The sequence below is a fragment of the Megascapheus bottae genome, chromosome 12 (assembly GCF_031878675.1).
Source record: "Megascapheus bottae isolate mThoBot1 chromosome 12, mThoBot2.hap1, whole genome shotgun sequence".
In the NCBI taxonomy this organism is placed as follows: Eukaryota; Metazoa; Chordata; class Mammalia; order Rodentia; family Geomyidae; genus Megascapheus; species Megascapheus bottae.
This window is the reverse complement of record NC_143520.1, coordinates 5,972,697-5,997,385: the sequence shown is the minus strand read 5'-3', so window position 1 is coordinate 5,997,385 and position 24,689 is coordinate 5,972,697. Positions and strand designations below refer to the sequence as shown.

At 37.9% G+C, this 24,689-nt stretch overlaps 1 protein-coding gene across 2 annotated transcripts; it reads right to left on the bottom strand.

Moving 5' to 3' along the window:
* Positions 1–4,866: 4,866 nt before the first annotated feature.
* On the bottom strand, positions 4,867–24,657 carry Prkra (protein activator of interferon induced protein kinase EIF2AK2). Of its 2 annotated transcripts, XM_090342554.1 has the most exons (8): positions 24,435–24,657; positions 23,715–23,884; positions 19,622–19,703; positions 17,028–17,106; positions 15,585–15,702; positions 14,398–14,492; positions 8,992–9,166; positions 4,867–5,489 (listed from the first exon to the last, which is right to left on the bottom strand). In XM_090342554.1, the coding sequence occupies exons 1-8, from the start codon at positions 24,497–24,499 to the stop codon at positions 5,332–5,334; spliced, it is 942 nt and encodes a 313-aa protein (XP_090198680.1). In that variant the 5' UTR covers positions 24,500–24,657; the 3' UTR covers positions 4,867–5,331. The 2 variants fall into 2 exon arrangements, with proteins under 2 accessions (XP_090198680.1, XP_090198681.1); XM_090342555.1 differs by lacking the exon at positions 24,435–24,657 and having other exon boundaries at positions 19,573–19,703; positions 23,715–23,803.
* Positions 24,658–24,689: the final 32 nt, after the last annotated feature.

The window sequence follows — 24,689 nt, the reverse complement described above, 5'->3', positions numbered from 1 at the left end:
ACCTGGAAAGTTCATTGGAGAGGTGAAACTTAGCTTTCCACAGGGCAGCCACTTGCTATAATGTGTCCAGTAAGCATTTGAAATGCACTTACATAAAATAGACATGTGCTAGTGAGTGTGGTGGTTCAGAGTTATAATCTTAGCACTCGTGGCAAGACACCGAGGAGAGTGAGTTAGAGGGATGGGGAGGAAGGAGGAAAGGAGAGAAGAAGAGACGGAGGGAGGATGGAGAGGAAGAGCGGAAATGGACACATGATTTAAGTCTAAAATATAAGTTGGCCTTTTATAATTTAGTACATAAAATGTAAAACATCTCAATATTTTTATATTTATTACATGTTTAAAGGAAAATACTGAGTACATTAGTTAAAAGATATGATTAATTTGACCTCTTCATTACCTCTAGTATTGTATAATTTCAATTGCACACTTAACTTTATATATGTATATATGTATATTTCTTATATTGTCTTAACACGAATCTAATAGCAACCAAAGTTCTCAATATCATTTCTGATTTGAAAAAAGCTATCAAACTGTATCAGACAGAATGACAAAACAGATTGTAACAAGAACCACAGAAACTCAGAGAATATCATGATCTAAGCATTCAGGAATAAATGCTATCCATTCCTGAATTACAAATCAATAAATATTGTGCAGAGCACACCCATCTGGTCATAAATGTTATTGCATTACAGCATAAATGAAGGCCTGAGCTCATAAAGAGGAAAACGAATACATGTGATAGAACCTAGCACTCATTCTTTCATAGAATTTTTAAATCTTAACCTATGGCTCAGGATAGTTTTAATTGTTCATCTTATTTTAAAAACTTACATGATTTGTACACAATGGAATTCTATGCTGCTGTCAGAAAAAACGGCATGGCCCCATTTGTTAGGAAATGGAAAGACTCAGAAAAATCATATTAAGTGAAGTAAGCCAGACTCAAAGGAACTTAGGCTCAGTGGTTTCCCTCATTCATCGTAATCAGTAGAAACCTTGGGTTCTACTAGCAGAGATCTGCAATATAGCAAAACCTTGATACATAAGGCCATATAGTGTGAAGCTAATTGAAAGGACCTCCAGGATATTGAAACAAAAGCCATATAACGAATGATTGTTGTCCTTAATGTACTATGTTATCTCTCATCTCTTTTGCTGTCCCTTGGTTATCTCATATTGTTACAGTATCTCACTTTGTTATCTGATATATTGGATATATTTGTATTTGGTTACTTGAAATTGGATAGGGAAGGGGGGAAAACCAAGATGGGGGGGTTGGGGGAGGGAAATGGGGACCAAGACATGTGAAAAGGTATCAATGTAGGTGAATTAATGCACCATCTATCTGGCAAATATCATGTAACTCTTTTATTAATTACAATAAAAATATTTTTAAAAAACTTCTATGACATCTTTTTGTGTGTGTTTGTTTTGTCAGTCATGAGGCTTGAACTCAGGGCTTGGGCACTGTTCCTGAACCTCTTTGTACTCAAGGCTAGCACTCTATCACTTTGAGGCGCAGCGTCACTCCCAGTTTTCTAGTGTTAATTGCAGGTTAAGACATTCCTGCCTGGGCTAGCTTCAAACCATGATCCTCACATCTCAGCCTTCTGAGTGGCTAGGATTACAGGCATGAGCCACTGGCACCCTGCTCTCAGATTTTGAACTTTTGAACAACGCAGGAACTGAAAGATTTTTGAGGCTCTTGGAGAAGGACTCAATGCACTTTATAAAATGGCCACGAGGCTTTAGAACTAGGGACCAAATGTTATGATTTGAACATAAAATGTTCCCTGCATGCTTACGTTTTGAATGGTTTTTCTCCTGTTTGGGGAGATTGTGGAAACTCTGGGAAGTGGGGTATAGCTTAAAAAAAGGGCAGTAAATACAGGTCTTTATACCACGTTCCTTGACTGCTCCCGCGCTCCTGCCTGCTTCATGTCTACCATGAGTTGAAGAACTTACTCTCTGCCAAATGATTCTGCCATAAATGTGTTACCAATGTATAAGGCAAAGTAATCATGGACTGAATTTGCTGAAATCATGAGCCAAGATGAATTATCCAGCAAGCTGTTTCTGTCAAGTATTTTGGACACAGAGACACAAAGTAACTAAAACAGGTTGAGGGTATTTTTGTTTTGTTTTGTTTTAGCCTGTCCTAGAACTTGAATTCAGGACCTGGGCACTGGTCCCTGAGCTTTTTTGCTCAAGGATAATGTTCTACCACTTGAGCCATGGTGTCATTTCCAACTTTTCTCAGTAGTTTATTGGAGAGAAGGGTCTCACAGACTTTTTCGCTTGGATTGGCTTCCAACTTCAGTCCTCAGATAGCAGCCTCTTGAGTAGCTAGGATTACAGGCATGAGCCAACATCACTGGATTAAGTCTGTTAACTGGCTTAGTTACTAAGAGAGGAAATGAGGGTGAATCCTGGGTAGAGGGCTTGTTGTCCAAATAAAGAAAATTTTTGAGTCTTCAGTAAGGCACACTATCTTTCATGAGAAAGACAGGGCACACTTCTATAGCTTTACAAATCTCAGGAAACCTCCAAATCCAAGAGAATGAACTCAGATTGTCCTTCCTCACGGCAAAATTCAATTTTTCTCCCCAAACAAGGTCCTGACCTCAACACAACATGTCTGCTGACTTTTAGCTTCTCTAGACTTACAAGTTTCTCATGCTTCACACTCTTACAAAATATGGTATTGTAAGGGTGATATACAGAAGGGGTTACAATTTCGTAAGTCCATTTCTTTTCGACTGTCATGATGCACTCACGGCACTAGTCCTCAGCTTGCTCTTCACTGGCTTCAGGTGAGAATCACATTATATGCTACCACATATAATGTAGTAGCATTCACACTTACATGTGAGTTAAAATCATTCACACTCATATATTTCTTCCGAGTTGTCATTTGAGCTTAAATTAACTAGCCTATCAACCCACTTCCGTCTTTTTCAACCATTTGATACCGGGTGTCCGTCAGTTCATTCCCTTTTGCTGGCATGCCATCTTCCAGCTCTCTGTTGGTGAAAGCATCAACTACTGTATTATCACAGCATGCTAGGGGCTATGTTTTTCCTGCCACCAGTGGGCTTTCATCCTATAAGCCAGACACTAGAACCCGGTACAAAATTCCACTGGATCACTTCCTTTCTCCCACCATTTTGAAATACCTGGGAAACAGAGTCTTTGTGTATGTGCTTATTTTTTATTGTATTTTATTGGGATAATGTATTGAGGGGTTACAGTTGCATTTGTCAGGCAATGGGTGCATTACTTCTCGAAACTTGATACCCTTTCTCATGTTGTCCCCCTTTCCCTCCTCCCATCCCCTCCCAATCATCTTGTTTTCCCCCCTTCCCTCTGGGAAGCAGATTCTTAGATACATATTAGTAAACAGATAGCTATCTGATTACAGACTATGCGGTTTTTCTGTCAGAAGTTTTTTGGGACAGAGATTGCAGCTGAGCTCTATTATCATTGTTCCCAGAAGCAAGGAAATGGAATTCCACAGTACAAAAGGGGAGGCAAGGGAAGGGGCCATATTCAACTACACTGCATCCTTAAAGGCTGTTATAATGTGTCCAACATATTGGACTTTTGCTATCTTCATCTTTAATAACTCATTTATCCCTTATTGAAGGTTTATTGTGTATTAGAACTGATGTTATAAAGATGCCTATAGCACAGCTGCCTGTCCATCCTATGAGCTCTTAACAGAGGGGTGGACAAAGTGGTATTGGTATTGGATGATCCCCCAGAAAAATCCTAACAAATCTGACGTCTGAATGGTGTGTTGAAGGTGTACTTTCCCAGAAAACTAGAAATAAGGAAAGTAGTCAGAGAAAGAGTTCTGCTTCTGGGCACCTTATCCTCAGAGTTCATCACTTATCAATACATTTGAACTGTTTACAGCCAAGTTATACTGTTTTTCACACCCTTGAGCCTCATCTTCTTGCCTTACCAAATCTTCCTAATTACCTCTTCAAAGCTAGCATTTCACTGTGTGGAAGATTAAATGTCATCTCTAGACTGAGGCATATTCCAAATCACTCACAGAAATGTAAGATTAGTCCAACCAGATTATTTATAACTAAATTCTGCTTCCAGTTTCTAAAATCTATTCCTTAATCTCATCAAAATATTCCTATGATTTAAGTGTTATACACAATTTAACCTGTGAAATGTTATGTGCCTCTTAGAAATTTAAAGGAGATACAAGTAGAGGTTTCCTTTGTCATAGATTCATTATTCTCAAATGGTCAAATCGTATTTTTCCTGACAAAGAAATGTCTTACTAAGTTTTTCTTCAGGATTAATACTTGATTGAGATGGTTAAAATTGACCATCAGTCACAGCCTGTTTCTGAGTATTGCTGAGGGTCTGAACACAGGACTCGGACTCCCATCTCATGGACAAGCTGGGTTGTGGAGATGATAGATGACATGTGGAAATGATTGATTTTTTTAAAAAAAAAAAAAACCCAATTTGTGAAACTTATGTTCTAACATTTTAATCATTCGTTTCTTTCAAATATTCTTGTATCAGAATTCAGTGACCTGGAAAGGTTTTTAAAATTTTCCTAGTGCTCTTTCAACTGTTAGTTCATTTACACATGGTTATGTCAAAGAAAAATACAACATAGCAAAATCTTCAAGAAAATAAGAAAATGATGCAGCACGTGTATGTCTGCAAATTTTGCTTTGGTCATAGGTTCCCTTATCTTTGACCTTTGGAGGTAAGTTACAGTTACGTAAATTACAGACTTCTATACATTAAAATACTCAGAAGAATGCCTAAAAAGAACCATGGACTAATTGCTAGCTCTTAAAACAAAATGAACAGAACCTCATATGACAACAGCTCTTTATTTCATGGTTTCAAATACACAGCAGACCAATCGTGTTCCCTGAAATTTTGGAAAGATGTTCAACAAAAGCCTCAACACTCTAAGGAGCTTCCTTTGAATTCCCTTTACAAAGTCTTGCAGAAAAAAATGTTTAAGCACCAGAATACCGTTGCTAGCAGTACCTGTATTCTTCATCAAACATGCAGATTCTTCCTCTTGTGTTTGGGCCTGTGAAATGGGCACCACATGCTGTCTTGTGATACAAACTTTATAAATACAATATGCCAATACAAAGTTGAAGCCATTAAAAAGAGTTTAATTACCACTAGGAGGAGATAATTCATCTGGAGCGTTGATGGAATCGGAAAAGATTTGGAAACAACATACAAACTCACATTACAATAAATGCTTTACTTGGGAAGTGGTGAGAAAGGAACTTTTTATGTGTAACTTTTTAGGTTGTCCCAAATTTACTTTCTCTCTGCTATTATCTTCAAATACTGCAGAGCATTGTGTGCTGCGTCATTCTGTGCATTGCCACAGGAGATCCCTAGGCCATGACACACGGTGATAGGACTGGTTGACAGTTCGGCGAGACATTGGTATTGTCCATTGGCACTAAGTTCTTCTGTAATGACACATGCCAACATCATGGTTAGAGTCAAGCATGCATGCAAGCAGATCCTGTTTTTAATATTCTCTTCCTTTTTAAGCATCTATGATTCACAATTCTAGTCACTCACCATCTTTGCCATGTCTTTAAAACAATGGACAAAACGATGACTAAACTACTACCGGGGTCAAATTGCTTCGTAAAACCTGAGGGAACGTGAAAGACATGAATACATCTAGGCCTCCTTCTAACCCTTGCAATCAGAGTGCACAGATGGCTGGCTCCTGAAATTGAGAGAAACTCCCTAAGCAACTTTTCTATGACTAGTTGAGTAGTGTTTACAAACTGTTGAACCACACCAACATTTTTTAAAGAGAAAGAACCACATAGACATATTTTCCACGGGGTAGTAATGCTCTGTAGGTCTCTGAAACAGAAAATAACCTATTTACTTTGGCCTTTATATTCTTAGGTTTTAAAGCATGCACAGGCTGAGCTATGATGTTATTTTTTTAAAAAACCACTTAAATGTAGGAAACAAATATTTTTCTTATCAATAAGTCACTTACTGAAGATGAAATGAGGTAAGGGGAGGAAGCAAAATTCAACTATAAAGCAGGACTCACTCTGGCTGTGAATAATGTTATTTTTCTAGCTAGCCACTGTACTGGTAAACATCAAGACCCACTGGGATTATTTAATGAATAAAGAGCTCTCTAGTTTTAGTATCTAGTTTTTTTTTAATTTAGTAAAATTCATATAAAATGTACCATTTTAAACTAAACACTTATAACTGTAACCCCTCTATATGTTACCCCGACATTCAAAAAAAATAAAAAACCTAAACAATTTAGTGACATTGAGTACATTCAGTGTTGCATTACTGCTGTGTCTATCCAGTTCCCAAAAACATATTCATCATATGAGAAGATACCCTGTATTCACAAAGCAGGCACACACCATTGCTACCTCTCTACCCCCTAGCATCTACCAATTTGTGTCCTGTTCATCTTCCTATGGATTAAACTTTTCTAGCTATTTCAAATAACAAGAATAATATAATATATACCCTTTTCTGTCTGGTTTCTTTCTTTATTTATCATGTCTCTCTCTCCCCGCTCCCATTATTCTAGAACATGTATTAGAACTTCATTCCTTTTTATGGCTGAATAACATCATTGTACATTTCATAATGTGTGTTTCATAATGTAGCTACTTAGTTGTTGATGGACATTTGGGCTGCTTCCAATTCTTTGCTATGAACATATGTGTAAAGAGATTTGTTTGAATGTCATTTTTCAGTTCTTTGGAGTATACAGCCAGGAATGCAATTGCTGGATAATTATGATCATTTGCGAGGAACTCAAAAACTTTTCTATGGCAATTGAAACATCTTACATCCCACCAACAATATAGGAAGTTCCAGTTTTTCTCCATCCTCACAGACACTTGCTATTTCCATTTCCTTTTTCTTGACAAGCTACACAACACAGGCTGGTCTCAAACTCCCTGTCCAGCCCGGGCTAAACAATATTCCTACCTCAGTTTCTTGAATGCTAGGAAGGCAGGCACGGGCCACTATACTCAGCTTTTCATTTTCTCGATTATGGCCATCCTAGTGGGTATGAAATGGTTGGTACCTCATTATGGCTTTGATTATGTTTCACTATTGAATAATGATGCTGAAACACTTTATGTGCTTCTTGGTTAACTGAGTATCTTCTTTTGAAGGTAGCTGCAAGAAAGCCAGCCAGAAGTGAATTCTACATTCACTCTTAAAACTGATAAGAAGTATTTCAAAGGCATCACTAATTCATAATCACCAACTTCAGCTAAGGTTTTCCTCTCTTTTGTCCAGACTACACATATTCCACAGTCCCAAAATCTCAAAAGAAATGTAGATAATAGGGCCGGGAGTTTGGCCTAGTGGTTAAAGTGCTTGCCTTGCATGCATGAAGACCCGGATTCGATTCCTCGGTACCACATACATAGAAAAATGCCGGAAGTGGTGCTGAGGCTCAAGTGGTAGAGCTCTAGCCTTGAGAAAGTCCAAGGACAGTGCTCAGGCCCTGAGCCGAAGCCCAGGACTGGCAAAAAAAAAAAAAAAAAGAAAAAGAAATGTAGATAATAAATACTGAATAAATGGTGTCACCTCAACCACCTTTCCTGACAATCTTTCTGCATGAAATTTTAGTTTCTTTATCATTTGAAGGCTACCAAATATTGCATCTGATTTATAATTTAAACCCAATGTAACAGAGATTATTATAAATTCCATTAAGGCCCTAAATACTCTCCTTTTTCAGTCCTAGTAAGTCTGAGAAACATTTCACTAAAGTTTGAATATGGTTACCAAATTCTCCACACAATATTCTGATACTAATCATGACACAAAACATGTACATATAGACACACATATACATGCACAAGATACTTAACCAAGTTTATAAAATTAATTAGAATATTCACACTGCCAGGCACCAGTGACTGATATCTATAACCTTAGCTAATCAGCCCAGGCACAAAACTTCATGAGACTCTTATCTCCAGTTACCACCAAAAACCAGAACTGGCTTTCTGGCTGCGGCTCAAGTGGTAGAATGCTAGCCTTGAGCTAAAGAGCTCAGGGACAGCACCCAGGCCCAGAATTCAAGCCCCACAACTGACAAAACAAAACAAAACATTCACACTGACTTTTTTATCTGTCCACATTTGTCTACAAAGGCTAGAGAAAATGTAGCTGACGGTAGCTTAATGGGATAAAGCTACAAAGAGACTGGTCTCTACTGTATAGTCTATAGTCACCACTCAATGACAAAATGAAGTTCTGGCCCCCAATACTTGGTACTTGTCCTAGAGGGCACCTTTTGACTGCAGTGCTGCTTGGCACAGCCAGCCAGTCCACTGACTGCTGGGAATTATCCCTAATATAACTTTCCTTACTCACTATGTGATGCTGGGCCAGTTTTTCAACCTTTCTGTATGTACCCATCTTCTTCACTTATTAAAGAGTAACAGGCAAGTGTAGGTGGCGCTTGCCTATAATCCTAGCTACTTAGGAGGCTGAGATCTGAGGATCCTGGTTTGAAGCCAGCCTAGGCATGAAAATTCATGAGTGTCTTATGTTCAATTAACCAGCAAAAAGCCTGAAGTGGGGCTGTGGCTCAAGTGGTAGAGTGCAAACCTTGAGCAAAATAGCTCAGGGATAGCACTTGGGCCCTGAGTTCAAGCCCTAGGACCAGCATAAAATCATATATACAACCAGAGTAATAGAACTTACTTCACAAAGTTAGAGAATTTGGTTAGTTGATACATGTAGCATCCTTAGACCAGTGCTTGGCTCTTTATATGTGTTTACTTAACACACACACACACACACACACACTTCTGGTAGTTAGCTGTTATTAGTGTTGTTGACTTTTTAAATTAATAAATAAAATGTTATAATAGAGACTTGTTTCTCAAACACATTTTAATACGAAACATGTCATGGGATAAACCAAAGGAAAAATCATACCTATATCTAAATAAGTTATGTTAAAACCTTGTTCCTTGGCAATTTCACTTAGCAGCTTGGTGTAGTCTGTATTTGGAAGGCTGAGGAGGCTTCTTTTCAGCAAGTTGATCTTTTCTCCAGGAGAATTCCTCAAGGAGTGCCACGTGCATCCTAAAGAATGTCCTACTACATTTGTCTGAGAAAGAAAAATTCAAGCTTTTAACTAGGACTGTGTTCCAACATCAATTGCAGCATAATTAAAAGTATTAATTAAAAGTATATTTATATACTTTTATATATATATATAATATATATATTATATATAATTAAAAGTATATTTATATATTTAATAAAACATGTTTAAATAGGTACCATTTTGTTATCGTTCCAATTTAAACTAAAAAAAAGTAAGTATACATACTTAACAAATAACATATTATGATTTTAAAAAAAACTAAGTAAATATACTGTATTTAAAAATACTTTGTTTACCAATATTAGTGTTGTGGAGACCTTTAATTCATTGGTTACTCTCATTCCCTGTTTACCAAGTTGATGTCTTTTATCTAAGAAGCACATCTGAGGAGTTAGAAGGGCCCACACAATATCAGGGAAAACAAACAACAAATAATCACGCAAAGCCCAGACTATTGTATAGTAGAAACGTCTCTTGGTCAAACTAATAGTCACCTTGAAAGGTGTGAAGACATCTGAGGGTACCCTGAGCAAATAACTGAATCTGCCCAATGAAGCAAGCTACAAACTGAGATATGAAGCCATTTCTACATCTTTATGGCATTCTATATTAAATAACAAACATTATAATTGACTCCTATAGGGTGGAAAATAACAAAAACAACTGTAGGAACGGTGAAATGTAAGGGATGAGTTTGAGTTGAGTTGTTCAAATAAATAGCAAGTAGTTCTTATCACATATATTTCACAGGACCTTAGTTTCTTTTCTTTTCTTTCCCTTTCCTCTTTCCTTTATTCTCCCCTACATTCTTTTCATTTCTGTTATTACAATGGTTTATATTTCCATGTTAGTTCATGGTTTTCCAATTGCTGTCCCACATTATGGCTAAACACAACTACTTTCTGAAGTAAATTTTATCAGTGAGCATGACAGAACTACAGAGATTTTCAACAGATCCCAGACATGGCCATGATATACAGGCAAATCACTTGTTGAATTTTCAAAGTGAAAATTTCTTTTCCTTGATCAGAACTTTTTTGTTTGTTTCGTTGTTTTTTTTTTTTTTTTTTTTTTTTGCCAGTCCTAGGCTTGAGCTCAGGGCCTGAGCACTGTCCTTGGATTTTTCTCAAGGCTAGAACTCTACCACTTGAGCCTCAGCACCACTTCTGGCTTTTTTCTATGTATGTGGTACCAAGGAATGGAACCCGGGTCTTCATGCATGCTAGGCAAGCACTCTACCACTAGGCCAAACTCCCAGCCCAAAAGGGTGGTTTTTTGTTGGTTTTTTTTTTCAACTGTATTTTTTTTTTGGTCTTTTCTTTTTGGCACTGGGGATCGAACCCAGGATATTGCACTTCCTAGTCAAGGGCGTTGCCACTGAGCTACGTCCCAGCCCGTTGATCAGAACTTTTAAAAATTGTTTATTCGGGGCTAGAAGTATAGTATATTAGTAGAGTTATGCCTTGTATACATATCCTTGGGTTCCATACCCAGCACAGGAAAAAGGTAAAAAGCAGGCAAACAAAAATAAAAAACCATAATTTATGTACAGAAAAATATGTGACACATGGCCAAATACATAAGAAAAAACTTACTCTTTCTAATTTTCCTTTCCTCACAGACCTCTGTTCTATAGCCCAGGGATACTTGCTGTTAAAAAACATGTCTCTGAGCTTTATCTTGCATGATTGTTATTCTTAATATACTATGTTATTTCTCTTCTGTTCGGTCAATCTCATATTGTTACAGTATCTAACTTTGTTACCTGGCATATTGTATATATGTTTATTTGTTAATTTGAAATAGGAAAGGGGAGGGGGAAAATAAGATGATTGGGAGGGGGTTAGGGTAAGGAAATGGGGACAAAAACATGAGAAGTAATGCACCTACTACCTGGCGAATATAACTGTAACCCCCTCTATATAGTACCCTGATAATTTAAAAAAAATTTCTTTGGTAACTTTTCATAGTTGTTGTTTGCACACAAACACCATCTTATTAAACAAAAATGAAAGTTTTTCTTGTCTTGTTCATCTTGTAGGACATTTATCTTAGTCTCCAATGATGGTCTTTTTAGGTTGTCTCTAGGTTTCCATTTTTACTAACAATACTGCAATAAGATGTAATCCTGCTGGGCACGGTGGCTCACACCTGTAATCCTAGCTACTCAGGAGGCTGAGATCTGAGGATCAAGGTTCAAAGCCAGCCTGGGCACAAAAGGACCTGAGACTCTTATCTCCAATTAACCTTTAGAAGATTGGAAGTAGGACTTGGTTCAAGGGTATGGCGGTAGCCTTGAGCTGAAGAGCTCAGAGACAGCACCCAGGCCTAGTTCAAGCCCCATGACCCACAAAAAAAAAAAAAAAAAAAAGATGTAATCCTTTATACTTGGGTTAGTTTCTCTGTAGAATTATTTAGTCTTGATAAATACTGACAACCAGATTTTTGAGGCCATTTATACTCCTACAACTGAATGTGGGGGGTAGGGGTCCTATCTCCTCCTCAATATCAGGTAGTATCAGATTTTGTAGTTTTTGCCAGTTTAAAGGTGAAAATATCCTCAACATTTTTTTCTATTTCTTTAATCATTCGTATTTCATCTACTAGGTTGTCTTGTTAATCAATGTGTAAGAGCTTTTTATATGTGGTACCAAAAACAGTTACTTTATAGTCATAGTCTCACTTTGTATTTTATTTATTTTTTTTTAGCTATCTAGTAGGCATTAGTCACATTTGAGAATTCTGGTGAACTGTGAAAGAGACTATATTACATTTGTATATTTACAACACTGTTTCTATAAAATATGAAAAGATAGCATTATATTTATGTACTTTCCATTAGAACCCTAGTAGAATTTAAAGTCTTACTGTCACAGGTTCTCACACTTTTAGGTGTATTCCCACAAGTCTACTACTTTTTCCTTGATACATTCCATGGAATGTACCTTTTATATTCTAGTCCTTACTACTTATAAACAAACTTGATTATTTTTCAAGTAAACTCAGATAAATATCAAATAATATAAAAGCACAAAACAAATCTTAGCCTTAATTCTACCCATCTTCACTCTCCTTCCCAGAACAATAATTTTTTAACCTTCCATTTGTACTTATTTTAGTTTTTATTTTCATAACTTTAGTACACAGAAGTTACTGATTCTGTATATTAATTGCATGATCAGTTGCCTTGATGAACTCTGTTACTGTTTATAGTAGTTTATATCTAGGTTTTTACAGGGATACGATCAGACTATTTGTAATGAAAAATCATTTATATCTCCTCTTATTTCCAATTTCTTATTGTTTTTCACTTGCCTAATTATGTTGGTTGTTACTTCTAGAATAAGGTCAAGTGAAGACGGTGTTAATGTATTATTTCTGATAGACATAAACATTTAGCTATGATTTTGATACTCTGGATGCTTTTTATTAGTAGGATTACTGAATGCTACCTAGTAAGAACTGCTTCTTTTCCTTGAGTTAGTTGTACTCACCTATTTATCAACTATGAACTATTCTTGTCTATAAAACTAGCCCTCCTTGTCTGTGGCACATTTATTCTTTTTATGTACTACTGAATATTTTTCAAAGATGTTTTACCACATAGAGGAACTGATACATAATTGATCTAAATCCTATATTGATTCTTACCAGCTGCCTCTTCAATATCTCCACTTGGCTATTCCATACTTCCTTCAATCTCAACATATAGCCTGCCCTCCTACTCTGTTAGTTATTATTAAAGACTGCCACCATCTCTCAGCTACCAAAATGAGGCATCTGTTTTCCCCACTGTTCTTACCCTCTACATTCAATCAAGTAGCATGTTCTTTTCCTTCAGTTTTCTAAAAATCTACTCATTTCTTTCCATTTCCTCTGACACTACCAAGCTTAGGTTACTGTTTCTTATCTGCCTTCTCTAATACCTGGTTAGCCAGTCTCTCTGATCTTTTTAGTTGTGGGGCTTGAATTCTGGCCTGGATTTTGTCCCTAAGCTCTTTAGCTCAAGGCCTACCCCTTAAGCCACAACACACTTCCGGTTTTCTGGTGGTTAGATAAGAGTCTCATGGACTTTATTGTCCAGGCTGGCTTTGAACTGTGATCTCAGATCTCAGCCTCCGGCGTAGCTAGGATTATAGGCATGAGCCACCCTGTCTGGCTTCCTCTGATCTTAATATTCATTTACTCACCATAATCCAGCCAATAGATTTGCTTTTTAACCTGTCTCAGGTTAAAATTCTTCAATGACTTTGCATTACTCAGATTTCCTTAATTTGACAGTCAGTATAAGGTGTCATCCCTTTTTGTCTTTTTTTGTTTTGTTTTGTATTTATTATAATTAATAAGGGATTACAGTTGTATGTGCCAGATAAAAGGTGCATTACTTCTCACACATTGATACCCCTTCTCATGTTTTTGTCCTCATTTCCCTCCCCCCACCCCTTCTCTCATCTTGTTTTCCCCCTTTCCCTTTCCTATTTCACATAAATAAATAAAAGTATATACAATATGCCAGGTAACCCTTTTTGTCTCTCTATCCTTACTGTTTGAGATTCTTTCTCTTGGACACTGCTCGAGACACACCAACTCACTTAGGGACCTTTGACTAGACATAATGCTCCACTCCATGGCCTTCACATAAGCTTTTCCTTGCCCGGCTCCCTATCTTTCTTTTTATTTATTATTTAAATGCTGGAGATTCAAACCAACACCTCATGTATGCTAAATACAAGCTCTATCATTGAGCTATACCCTCCGTTAACTATCATTTTTAGATCCCATCCTGATATTCTGAATTTACTGTGTTTCCCAAGCTATTTCACTTGAGTCACTCTTGTAACTTGGGATTATATAGGGGAAGAAGCTAAAAATTTTAGAAGTATATAAATGAACAATGGTTATCTTTTAAAAAATTGTCATTCTAGGGCCAGGAGTTTGGCCTAGTGGTAGAGTGCTTACCTAGCATGCATGAAGACCCCGGTTCAATTCCTTAGTACTACATACATAGAAAAAAGCAGGTGCTGTGGCTCAAGTGGTAGAGCACTAGCCTTGAGGAAAACCCAAGGACAGTGCTCAGGCCCTGAGTTCAGTCAGCAGGACTCGCAAAAAAAAAAAAAAAAGTTTAAAAATTGTCATTCTGTCATATCTTTTTCATAAGAAGTCAAAAAAACCTTTCTATAGTAAGAGATGCTTAGTTACAGTAACATAATAACTGACAGATAATTACTTACTAGAGAAATGTGGTTGTCTGGAGAAATGTTACTAAACTTGGCAAGAAATTTCTCAGCAGCATTTCTTTTGGCTTGTTTTTTTGATGCCCCCTTTCCTAAATAAACAACAACAACAGTAGATTAATATCTGCAAAGGATGATCAAATGTGTAAATCATTTTGTTTAATTAATTAGTGGATACCTCATGAGTTTCTTACGAGAATTTTATGATTTATAATGCTTAAATCTTACTGAGAAGTAAAATATCACTTTAATTTTTTAATTTTATTTATTTATTTTTGCAATATTGGAGACTATACTCAGCATTGTGTTTGGTAGGCAAGCTCTATTACTTGAACCATACCCCAGACTTTTTATTTTCGTTTTAGTTTCTTTTTCAAATAGGATCTTCCTAACTTTTCACAGTCTAGCCTTCCTTCATGATTATCCTGTCTCTGTCTACCACATACTTAGGGCTACAAATGTAAACAACATACTTCCTGGCATGTAGAGGGTCTTGCCAAATTTTTGCTTGGATTGGTCACAAACTGATTCCGCCAGTATCTGCCTCCTGAGGAACTAGGACTACAGGAATGAGCTACCAGTCTTTTGTTTGTTTATTTTTATTTAGTAAAACATCTATGTAGATGTTTAAGATACAGAGTCAATCATTCATCTCTGATATTTAAAAAACATCAAATTAGGAAATACAAGTATCCTTGTACTTAATATTTATATTCCTCAACCATAGGACATTAGAAACAGTAGAAAAGAAGCATATCAACTAATCCCCAGATATATTTAAAAAGATACAGAAATTCCATAGTCAGCCATTATCTAAAATCATTCATATGTATGTAATTTTTTTTAAAAAGTACCAATTTCCCAAGAGCTTTATCTTGATGATTGTTATTCTTAAAGTACTATATTATTTCTTTTCTCCTTTGTTGCCCTTTGGTTAATCTCATATTGTTACTGTATCTGACTTTGTTACGTGGTATACTGTATATACGATTATTTGTTTATTTGAAATAGGAAAGGGAAGGAGGGAAACAAGATGATTGGGAGGGGGTTGAGGGAGGGAAATGGGAACAAAAAAAAGGGGTATCAATGTGTGAGAAATAATACAACTACTATCTGGCAAATGGAACTGTAACCCCTCTATATATTACCTCGATAATAAAAAAATAAAATGAAAAAAAAAGTACCAGTTTCCATATATGATTCTAGCTTGCAAATTGTGGTATATTCTCTCTTGTGAGCAGGTCCACCCTCCTGGGAAAGGGTATATTCAGGAAGTCTCCAGCCATGATGAATAGCCAGTTCCTATAAAATTGAGATGAGGATTTAATAGTAATTTTAACTGCACAATTGCTCAATCACACAAAAGAAGTATTCATTCTTCATTTTGATCCCATGTCTACTAATTTGTTTGCAAAAAATGGCCTTCTGTGATTGAAAAATGAGAAAAGACCCTGTATTTCCTAGTTATTTCCATACTTTATATGCCCTACCATAACTGAAGCACTTTTGTGAGATGAAAAGAATTTTTTCTATTAAGCCATAATAACGTAATATCAGAGTTCAATGAGAAAGACAAGCCAATAGCAGAAAAGACATTTGTTCTCAGCTCCAAAAGCTCTTGCCCTCCTAGCTATGGACTTCTTCTAGACCCATATCTGACTAATGTATTCATCAATAGCAGGTGAGAAACAGAGACAGGGAACAGGGACTTAGAAAGTGAAGAAAATTACAGAAAATCTCACAAAGCTGGAGCAAGAGATGAATGGATTGATTGGATAATGAGGAAAAGAGTGTCCAACGGAACACGTGGAAAATCTGCAAAAAGGATATTCTACATGCATACATTTACAGGAGAGAGAGAGAGAGAGAGAGAGAGAGAGAGAGAGAGAGAGAGAGAGACAGAGACAGAGACAGAGAGAAAGACAGAGAGAATGAATACAACATTTTATACAGGTGTAGATATGTCCATGTACGTATGGATATAAATGTATTCCTTTTTACTTTTTTTTGTTACACAAATGAGGGGGCCACCTCACCTTTCTTAGGTTAAGTTACTTGACTTTGGCTCTTTAATGAGGCCTTCTGTCTCAACAGAAGTAGAAAGTGGTCTGTCACCAAAGAGGCAAGAGATATTCTTGTCTCTGTGTGTGTGTGTGTGTGTGTGTGTGTGTACACCAATACTGGGACTTGAACTCAAGGATGGTGCTCTACTGTTTCAACTACCCCCTGTATTCCTCCATTTCCAGCTTTTTTTTCTAGTTAATTGGAGATAAGAGTCTGATTTATCTGCCTGGGCTGGCTTTATACCATGATCCTAAGGTTTCAGCCTTCTGAGTATCCAGTATTACAGGCATGATCCAACAGCACCAGGCTTTAAGAAATGTTCTTAAAATAAAAATTTTTTACTCATTGATTTCCAATGGCACTTTCACAAAACAAAGGCAAATAGGGCATACAGAAGGAAATCAAAAACACGTAGTAAAAATTTCGTCAAGTGAATAAAACCACAGTGCTTCACCATTTCATCTTTAAAGTATGAACTGCTTGTCTCAGCATGTGATAGCACTAGTTTACTGTACCTTTTATCATTAGACAAAATATTATTACAGAGAAACTCTACAACTTACCTGTAGAGAGCCTATAGGATTAAGCTGGTTCTTTGGTTGCTTGGATGGGTCAGGCAGTGAGGGGTCAGGAACTGCAAAGCTAAATAAGGTTTTAGTTATTATTAACTAAAAGCATTTCCTCCAAATTACTAAATAGGTAAGTATTACCTACTCTTGTCATTCCTTATACATAGGATACGTTTCTCTCCACCTGTTCTAAAAAGAACCAGCCATCATCCAAGTAGGCTAAGTAGCCTATTTGAACTTCAGTGGATCTTAATCTCACTCCTTTGAGCCATTATAACATTTTTTCTTTTGTTTCTTTTCTTTGGGTTTTATTTATTTTTTCTTCAGTGTTGGGAAATTGAACCCAAAGCCTTCAATATGGTAGTGAATGTTCTACCACTAAGCTATGTTCCCAACTCCATTATAGTATTTTGTTTGAGACTTTCTTAAGAAAATTGGCTAAGGAAAAAGATAAGCTTGGGAGAATGATGAAAGGGTGATATCAATCAAAACACACTGTGCTTAAAGACTAATAATACATATATGTGTATATATGTGTGTGTGTGTGTGTATATATATATATACATATATATATATACAATTTATCCACATACCAACTAATTGCTCACTGTAGCTCTTGGATGGCAAAACATATGTTGACTTATTTACATAGGCTTTGTTAGAGGTGCTTAGTAGGAATACATTTAAAGAACATTACAACTACTCAAAAAAGGAAGACTAGTAGCCAGAAAATTTAGTTTAGCAATATAGACAACATAGAACATAATTTTTTTCATTCATTCTATGGAAGAGAGATTTGTTTGTTCCATTATCTGCTCAGGGGCTAAGATAATTCTCTAAGACTTATACATATCCTGCAAGAAACAGCCTGCATCAATCTATTTTCTGTATGTAGGGATTATGATTACAGAAGAAGAGAACAATCTCATCTAGGTAGTTTAAAATCATCAATTACTTATGAGTTATGTTTAATGAAGAATAATCTGTATGCCAAGGTTATTACCACATACGTAACTGAAGAATAAATTAATTATTGCTACTTCAAGGCTATTATTTTTTTTGCAACTGCCAGAACTTTCGGGTTTACATATTATATAAGCTGAAGAGATGTTAAGTATTCACTTATAATGCTGCATGTTGAAGCTACCAAAGTAATTGTAATGGAGAACTAAGAAAGTCTCCATATTAAGTTAAATCAATTGGGGCCTGATTACAGGTTACGTACAATATATAGTTTGTTAGCCTTCTTATGGTGAATAAATAAAGTGCCATTGGTGGCAAAGTTCAAAATCTATCAGGCCAATGGCATGTGTTGAAAAGTTCTCATAAATCAAATGTGTAACAAACATTGTCTATTAGATCCAAAGTTTGTCTTGACAAGTACTTATGTAGAAGGTGGACATGGTACTAGTTAGTTCTTTTTGTTTTTTGATAATTGGGTGCTTGAACTCAGGGTCTGGGTGCTGTCCCTGAAGTCTTGTATTCAAGGCTAGAGTTCTACACCACATGAACCACAACCCTAATTCGGCTTTTTTTTCGTCAGTCATGGGGCTTCAACTCAAGACCTGGGTCATTCCTAAGCTTTTCAGCTCAAGGCTAGTGTGCGACAACACTCCTTCCAGGTTTTCAGTGGTTAATTGCAGATAAGAGTCTCATGGGGACTTTTCTACCTGGACTAGCTTGGAAACATGATCCTCAGATCGCGGCCTCCTGAGTAGCTAGGATTATAGGTGTGAGCCACTGGCATTTGGCCACCGGTTAGTTTTAAATGACCCAGAAGGTTTAGAATGATTTAAAAAAAGCCCTGAAATACTGCATGAGAACTGAGATATCTCAAGATACTCAAAAGTTTTGCTACGGATGAAGAACAAGAAATCTATCTCAAATACTACTGGTGTCTATGGTCAGCCATAAACAGCCTGAACTGGAGCATGTTTGAGTATATTTAAAAGAAAAATATAAAGAAAGCAATAGGTACTACTTTATAATGCAAGAGATGCTCCAACACTCTGCAAAAGCACTTCAAGTAAGGGACAAAAGTTAATGTGGCAATACATGTTGAGAATTATTATCTCACATAACATTCTCTAGTATTTGGTATGCATGCTACTTCCAAATGAGAATTCCTAAAAGTAATTTTGCCTGGACGTGGTGATCATGTCTGTAATCCCAGCACTCAGCAGGAAAGGATCATGAGTTTGAGAGCAGCTTGTACTACAAGGAAAGGCATCTGCTTGAGAATCACAACAAAATAGAGCTATACTTTATGATTCCTTTCCACCTCACAGCTGTTTTGGTATAGAAATAAACCCTATTACAGAATATGACATGTGGCAGAAACTAGTTTTCTACTATTGTACTACATCATGAGCTAGTAAAGTCCAGTTTACAAGAGCCTTTGTTTAACTGCTAACTGTTAGATGTAAGTAGGAAAAACGTCTTTAGCAAATGCCAGGTTTTCACAAAGAAATAGAAATTTAAAACTAAAATATTAATAATCATTCAGTTTGTTGCTTTTGTGAGCACATTCAAATCTTACCTCAGCCATGATAATTTTGAGCTGCAGAATACAAAGAAATTTAGCTCACCAAATACTTGCATTGGCTTTCAAAATGTTTATGGCAGCCTCAGCAGCTCTATGTTTCGCCAGCTTCTTACTTGTACCTTCACCTGCATTGAGGTTTAAAAAGAAAGTTTGTATCTCCCGTGAAAACATGTCATTTTCATAGATATCATCATAACAAAACAAACTTACTACTGGTATTCGCTTTTTACACTCCAATAAAATAATCACTATGTAAAATTCATACATTAACAGTTACAGAAAGGAAATTCTTCTGCACCAAGAAGTATTTTTTTTGTTTTTGCCACTCCTGGGGCTTGAAGTCAGGGCCTGGATACTGTCCTTGGGCTTTCTCAAGGCTAGCACTCTACCACTTGAACAATAGCATCACTTCCAAATTTTTCTGTGTATGTGGTACCGAGAAATTGAACCCAGGGCTTTTGTGCATGCTAGGCAAGAATTCTACCAATAGGCCATTAAAAAATCTGCCTAAAGCCAAACTGTTGGAGAGCAAACTGTGTACAAGTATGAGCTAGCCCAAACTGTTGGAGAGAAAACCGGGTATAAGTGTAAGCTAGTAGCCTGCTCTTATTCTTAGTCATGAGTACAGTAGGGAAGGGATGACATATGAAGGTTATAGTTTATGTTATATGCAATTCATACACTCTGTATCCATTAACTGGGTACATAAGAGGATTCTATACTTATATAAGCACTCACATTTGAAAATGGTTAATTCAGTCTTGTTTTTTTTTTTTGTCTTTCTGAGTTCAAGCCAACCAACCCTTACACTCATAAAATAAGTTCCAAGGAAGTGGCACTGTGGCTCAACATGGTAGAAAGCTAGCCTTGAGCTGAAGAGCTCAAGGACAGTGACCAGGCCCAGAGTTCAAGCCCCATGACTGACAAAAAAAAAAAAGTTTCAGTGCAGCCCTCAAGTGTTAGAGGATAGACAGGCTATCTTCTTTTATCTATCAGCACAGACATTGAGGACATAAAGCAGAACAGAGTCCTCCCTTCAAGGGATGACAGCCTAGTTTGCAATTCTGTCTGATAACCATTTGGGGGGAGGAGGTAAAAAACTTGGAGAAAATGAGAGAAGGGGTAACAACTTCAAAACAAATGTACTCAATTCCTTATTTATGTAACTGTAACCCTGTTGTGCATCACCTTTACAATAAAAATTTAAGAACAAAAAATATCCAATGCTACAAGTAGTGACTGAGGGCACAAAAGAAATAACTTGCTAGTTGTGGTGGTATATGACTATAATCCCTATAATCCTAGCACTCTGGAGACTGAGACAGAAGGACTGAGAGTTCAAGGCCAGTCTGTACTATATAAGTAAGACCTTGTATTAAAAAACTAAAAAATAAAAGAAAAAAAAGTTGCACCTCTTATATATTTGGTAGGGATGTAAAAAGGTTTCATGAAGAGGTAACTAAATACACACCGAAAGAAGAGTAGAAACTAGGAAGCTGGAGAGAGCTGGGAGAACAGGAAGAACATTCTAGATAAATAGACTCACAGGCAACCAGAACACAGTGTTCTCAAAGCTCCAAGAAGCTGAATATAGCTGAAGCATGAGTGTGATGAAAGCAATTTTAAGATAAGAACTGGACAGCCAGAGCAGGGGATGGTAGAAGAGGTTAAATAAAAGGGTATTATAAATATGTGCTTTGCGAATCTTACAGCATATAGAGATTACCAAGAAAATTTCTTAAACCATGTATTTGGGATGACCTGCTAACTTGGTATCCTTGATGATCACATTTTTTAAAAAGTTTGTAAATGATGTTAAAATATTGGCATTTTTCTACAGGAGGATGGGGAAGCCACTGCATGGATTTTAAGAAAAGGAAAACAAAGCTGGGTACCACTGACTCATGTCTATAATCCTATCTGCTCAGGAGATTGATTTGAGACACTGGTTCAAAGAGAAGTCCATGAGACTCTTATCTCTAAGTAACCACGGAAAAGCTAGCAGTGGAGCTATGGCTCAAGTGGTAGAGTGTCAGTCTTCAGTGGAAAAAAAACTAAGTGACACAGTCTAAGCTCTGAGTTCAGTCAAGTATTGGCAATGAAAACAAAAACAATAAAGAAAAGAAAAAAGGGAAAAACAATTCTGAGTGCTAGAAAGAACACTTTGGTTGTCACGTAGAAAGTGAATATTGCAGATGATGTGAGGAAAGGACAGTTAGTTAAATGTAAGAACAATATAATCCAATTGAAGGATGACAGTGATCTCCTAGACAGTAGCAAGAGGAAGAAGGAAGAGGACTCTATGCTGTTTAAGAGGCAGACTTAAGAGGCAGCTGATACAGGAAGACAGGATAATGTGAGAAGACTTCTTAGCTTCAAATCTAAATCACATGGAAGGCAAAATAAGGACTACTTTTCCACAAATATTTAAAAACTGTTCCACTGGCTAGGAGTTTGGCCTAGTGATAGAAAGACCCAGGTTCCATTCCTTGGTACCACATACATAGAAAAAAGCTGGAAGTGGTGCTGTGACTCAAGTGGTAGAGCTTTGGCCTTGAGAAAGCCCAAGGACAGTGCTCAAGCCCTGAGTTCAAGCCCTGGAGACTGGCAAAACAAACTGATATGATAAAGTAATAATACATTGTTGACCCAATGGTTCTAATTAGCACCAATAATCTGCTTGCTTCAGAGAAAAAACAGAACTTAGACATAGACAAATCCAGCTTTCCAGAGATACAAATGATGCTTTCAAACTACTAGATGACAGAACTTCAATCTTTCTAATTTTCCATATATATATATATATATATACATATATATATGCGTGTGTGTGTGTATATATATATATATATATATACCTTTTTAATTTTGGATAGTACTGGTATTTGAACTTAATGCCTTGTGCTTGTTAGGTAGATACTCTAAACACTTAAAATATACCTTCAGTTCTTTTCATTGTAGCATCTCACTTTTTCCCTGGATGGACCTGTACTGCCATCCATTTATGCTTCTCATACAACTAGAATGACACACCTTGGTTATTTATTGGCTGAGATATGGGATGGAGGGTGTCTCATAAATCTTCTGCTCAGAGTTAGTCTTGACTTATGATCCTCTCCATCTCAGTCTCCTACATAGCTAGAATTACAGGTGTGAACTACTGTATACAGCTGGTATTCAATATACTTTTAAAAAAAACATCTGCAGTTAAATAGTCATGCTAAGTAGAGAATGCCAACATTTACAAAAAAAAAAAGAATTTTAAGATGAAGATCTTGGAGGCATCAGCAGAACAAAAAGTGGGAAAGTGTAGGTACTGCAACTTAAGCGCAGGATAAGAGCACAGAGCATATAACCCTCTAAAACTTAAAGAACTGAACCTTTCTTATCATTGAGGAGAATAAATGCTTTAAAGAAAAGATAAACTAGCTTTGGAGATCAAGAACTCATGTTTGTCTAAGAGTAAAGTTTTATTAGATTAAAAAAAAATGGGCAGCTTTGGTTAACATTTTCTCAGGCTCACAGATTAAAATAGGCTCCAGTCTGAACTTTGAAACTTCACTGATTGGCCTTGGTCATGTAATTTTTAATCTGTCTGAAGTTTTTATCCAAGTATAAAAAGAGGACACAATTTATAAAAAAAAAAAAAAAACATAAAGTTTCAAGGTCAGAAGCTACACCATGCAATAAAGTGCATGAGAACCTTCTGTTTCTCCTTATCTTTTGTGGGCACAGAGTCAAGAGTCCTAGAATGGACTCACTGTTCTCAATGTGTCCATAAAGAGAAGAAAGAGCTCAGAAAAGCTGGGCTCATGCCTCCTGGTATCTGCTATGATTTGTGAAATTAAGACATTTGACAGCTCTAAGGACTTTCTTTAGATGACCTTAAACAGCATCCTAGGGTGCAGAGGTTTGCAGGATGCCAGATACATTTCAGCTTCTGAGTTTCCTTGTGTCTGGAGATTAGACAATCAGACACAGTTGAAAAATCCTAATGACCTTCGGTGAGAGAGATCCCTGTTTCAGAATCTCTTCTTCCTCGATATCTGGCGTAAGACGCTCTTCCACACTGAAAGGAACACCAGTGTGAGTCTCTCCAACCTGCATGCTCACGGGGATGAACTGTGCATACAAACCTGTGCAAGTTATGTCACCAACGGTTACTCTGAAGGTGAAGGTGGGCACGTTTACTTGTACATCGGATCTCTCACATTCATAAACCGGGACGTTCTTGGTCTTCATGCCGTATTCATGCAATACCTGAATCGGCGTTTTCCCTGGTTTAGCCGTTATCATCTTCCCCAAACTGCAAAAACAGAACAAAACCAAAGACGGAAAATTGCAAAGCGTGTGCTTTGCGTGCCAAAGGAAAGGGGTGAGCAGAAAATCCGTACACTGGCAGGCCAGGTCCAACTGCCACCGATGGTGACAAGGGAAGCTCCCAGCTCCCATGTGACCGAGGCCGGAGCTGGCGAGGCCTGGGCGCACCTGTCCCCAGGCCTCAGTGCCCGGCAGTCACTGCCAGGGCCCGGCTCGACGGAGGGAAGTCTGGAGACACTGAACTTGAATGGAGGCTGGGGGGCCCGCAAGGGGGCAGAGTGGGCGCCAGCGCCACAACCACCCCAGACTAAGTCCCCGAGCCCGGCTGGAGCCCTGCACCAGCCGCCACCTCCCGCCACCCCGCTGCGTGGAGCCGGGGCGCGACTGCGGACCCCAGCCCGGCTCCGGAGAGGGCGGGGCCGCGCGCCGCCGCGGGAAGGGGCTTTACCCAGAATGCCGCGGGAGAGCCGGCCCCCCGCCCCCGCCTCTGCCGCCCACCCCTCCGGGCCCCGCGTCCCGAGGGCCCGGACGCCGACCTGAAGGTCCCGCTGTCCTCGCGTTCCAGCGGTGGGGCCTCGGCGCGATGCCTGCTGTGGGACATGGCCGGGAGGGACGGCTAGGCGGAGACGAGAAGAGCAGCGCGGCGCTGTGGCCTGGCTCCCCACGTCGGCCGGAGATCCAGGAGCGCTCCAGCACGGCCTCCTCGGCGACTCCCCCGGCTCCCTGGTGCTCGCCTTCCTCCCGCTGGGGGGACTGGCGGGGCGCGGGCGAGGGGCGGGCCCTCGGCGTTG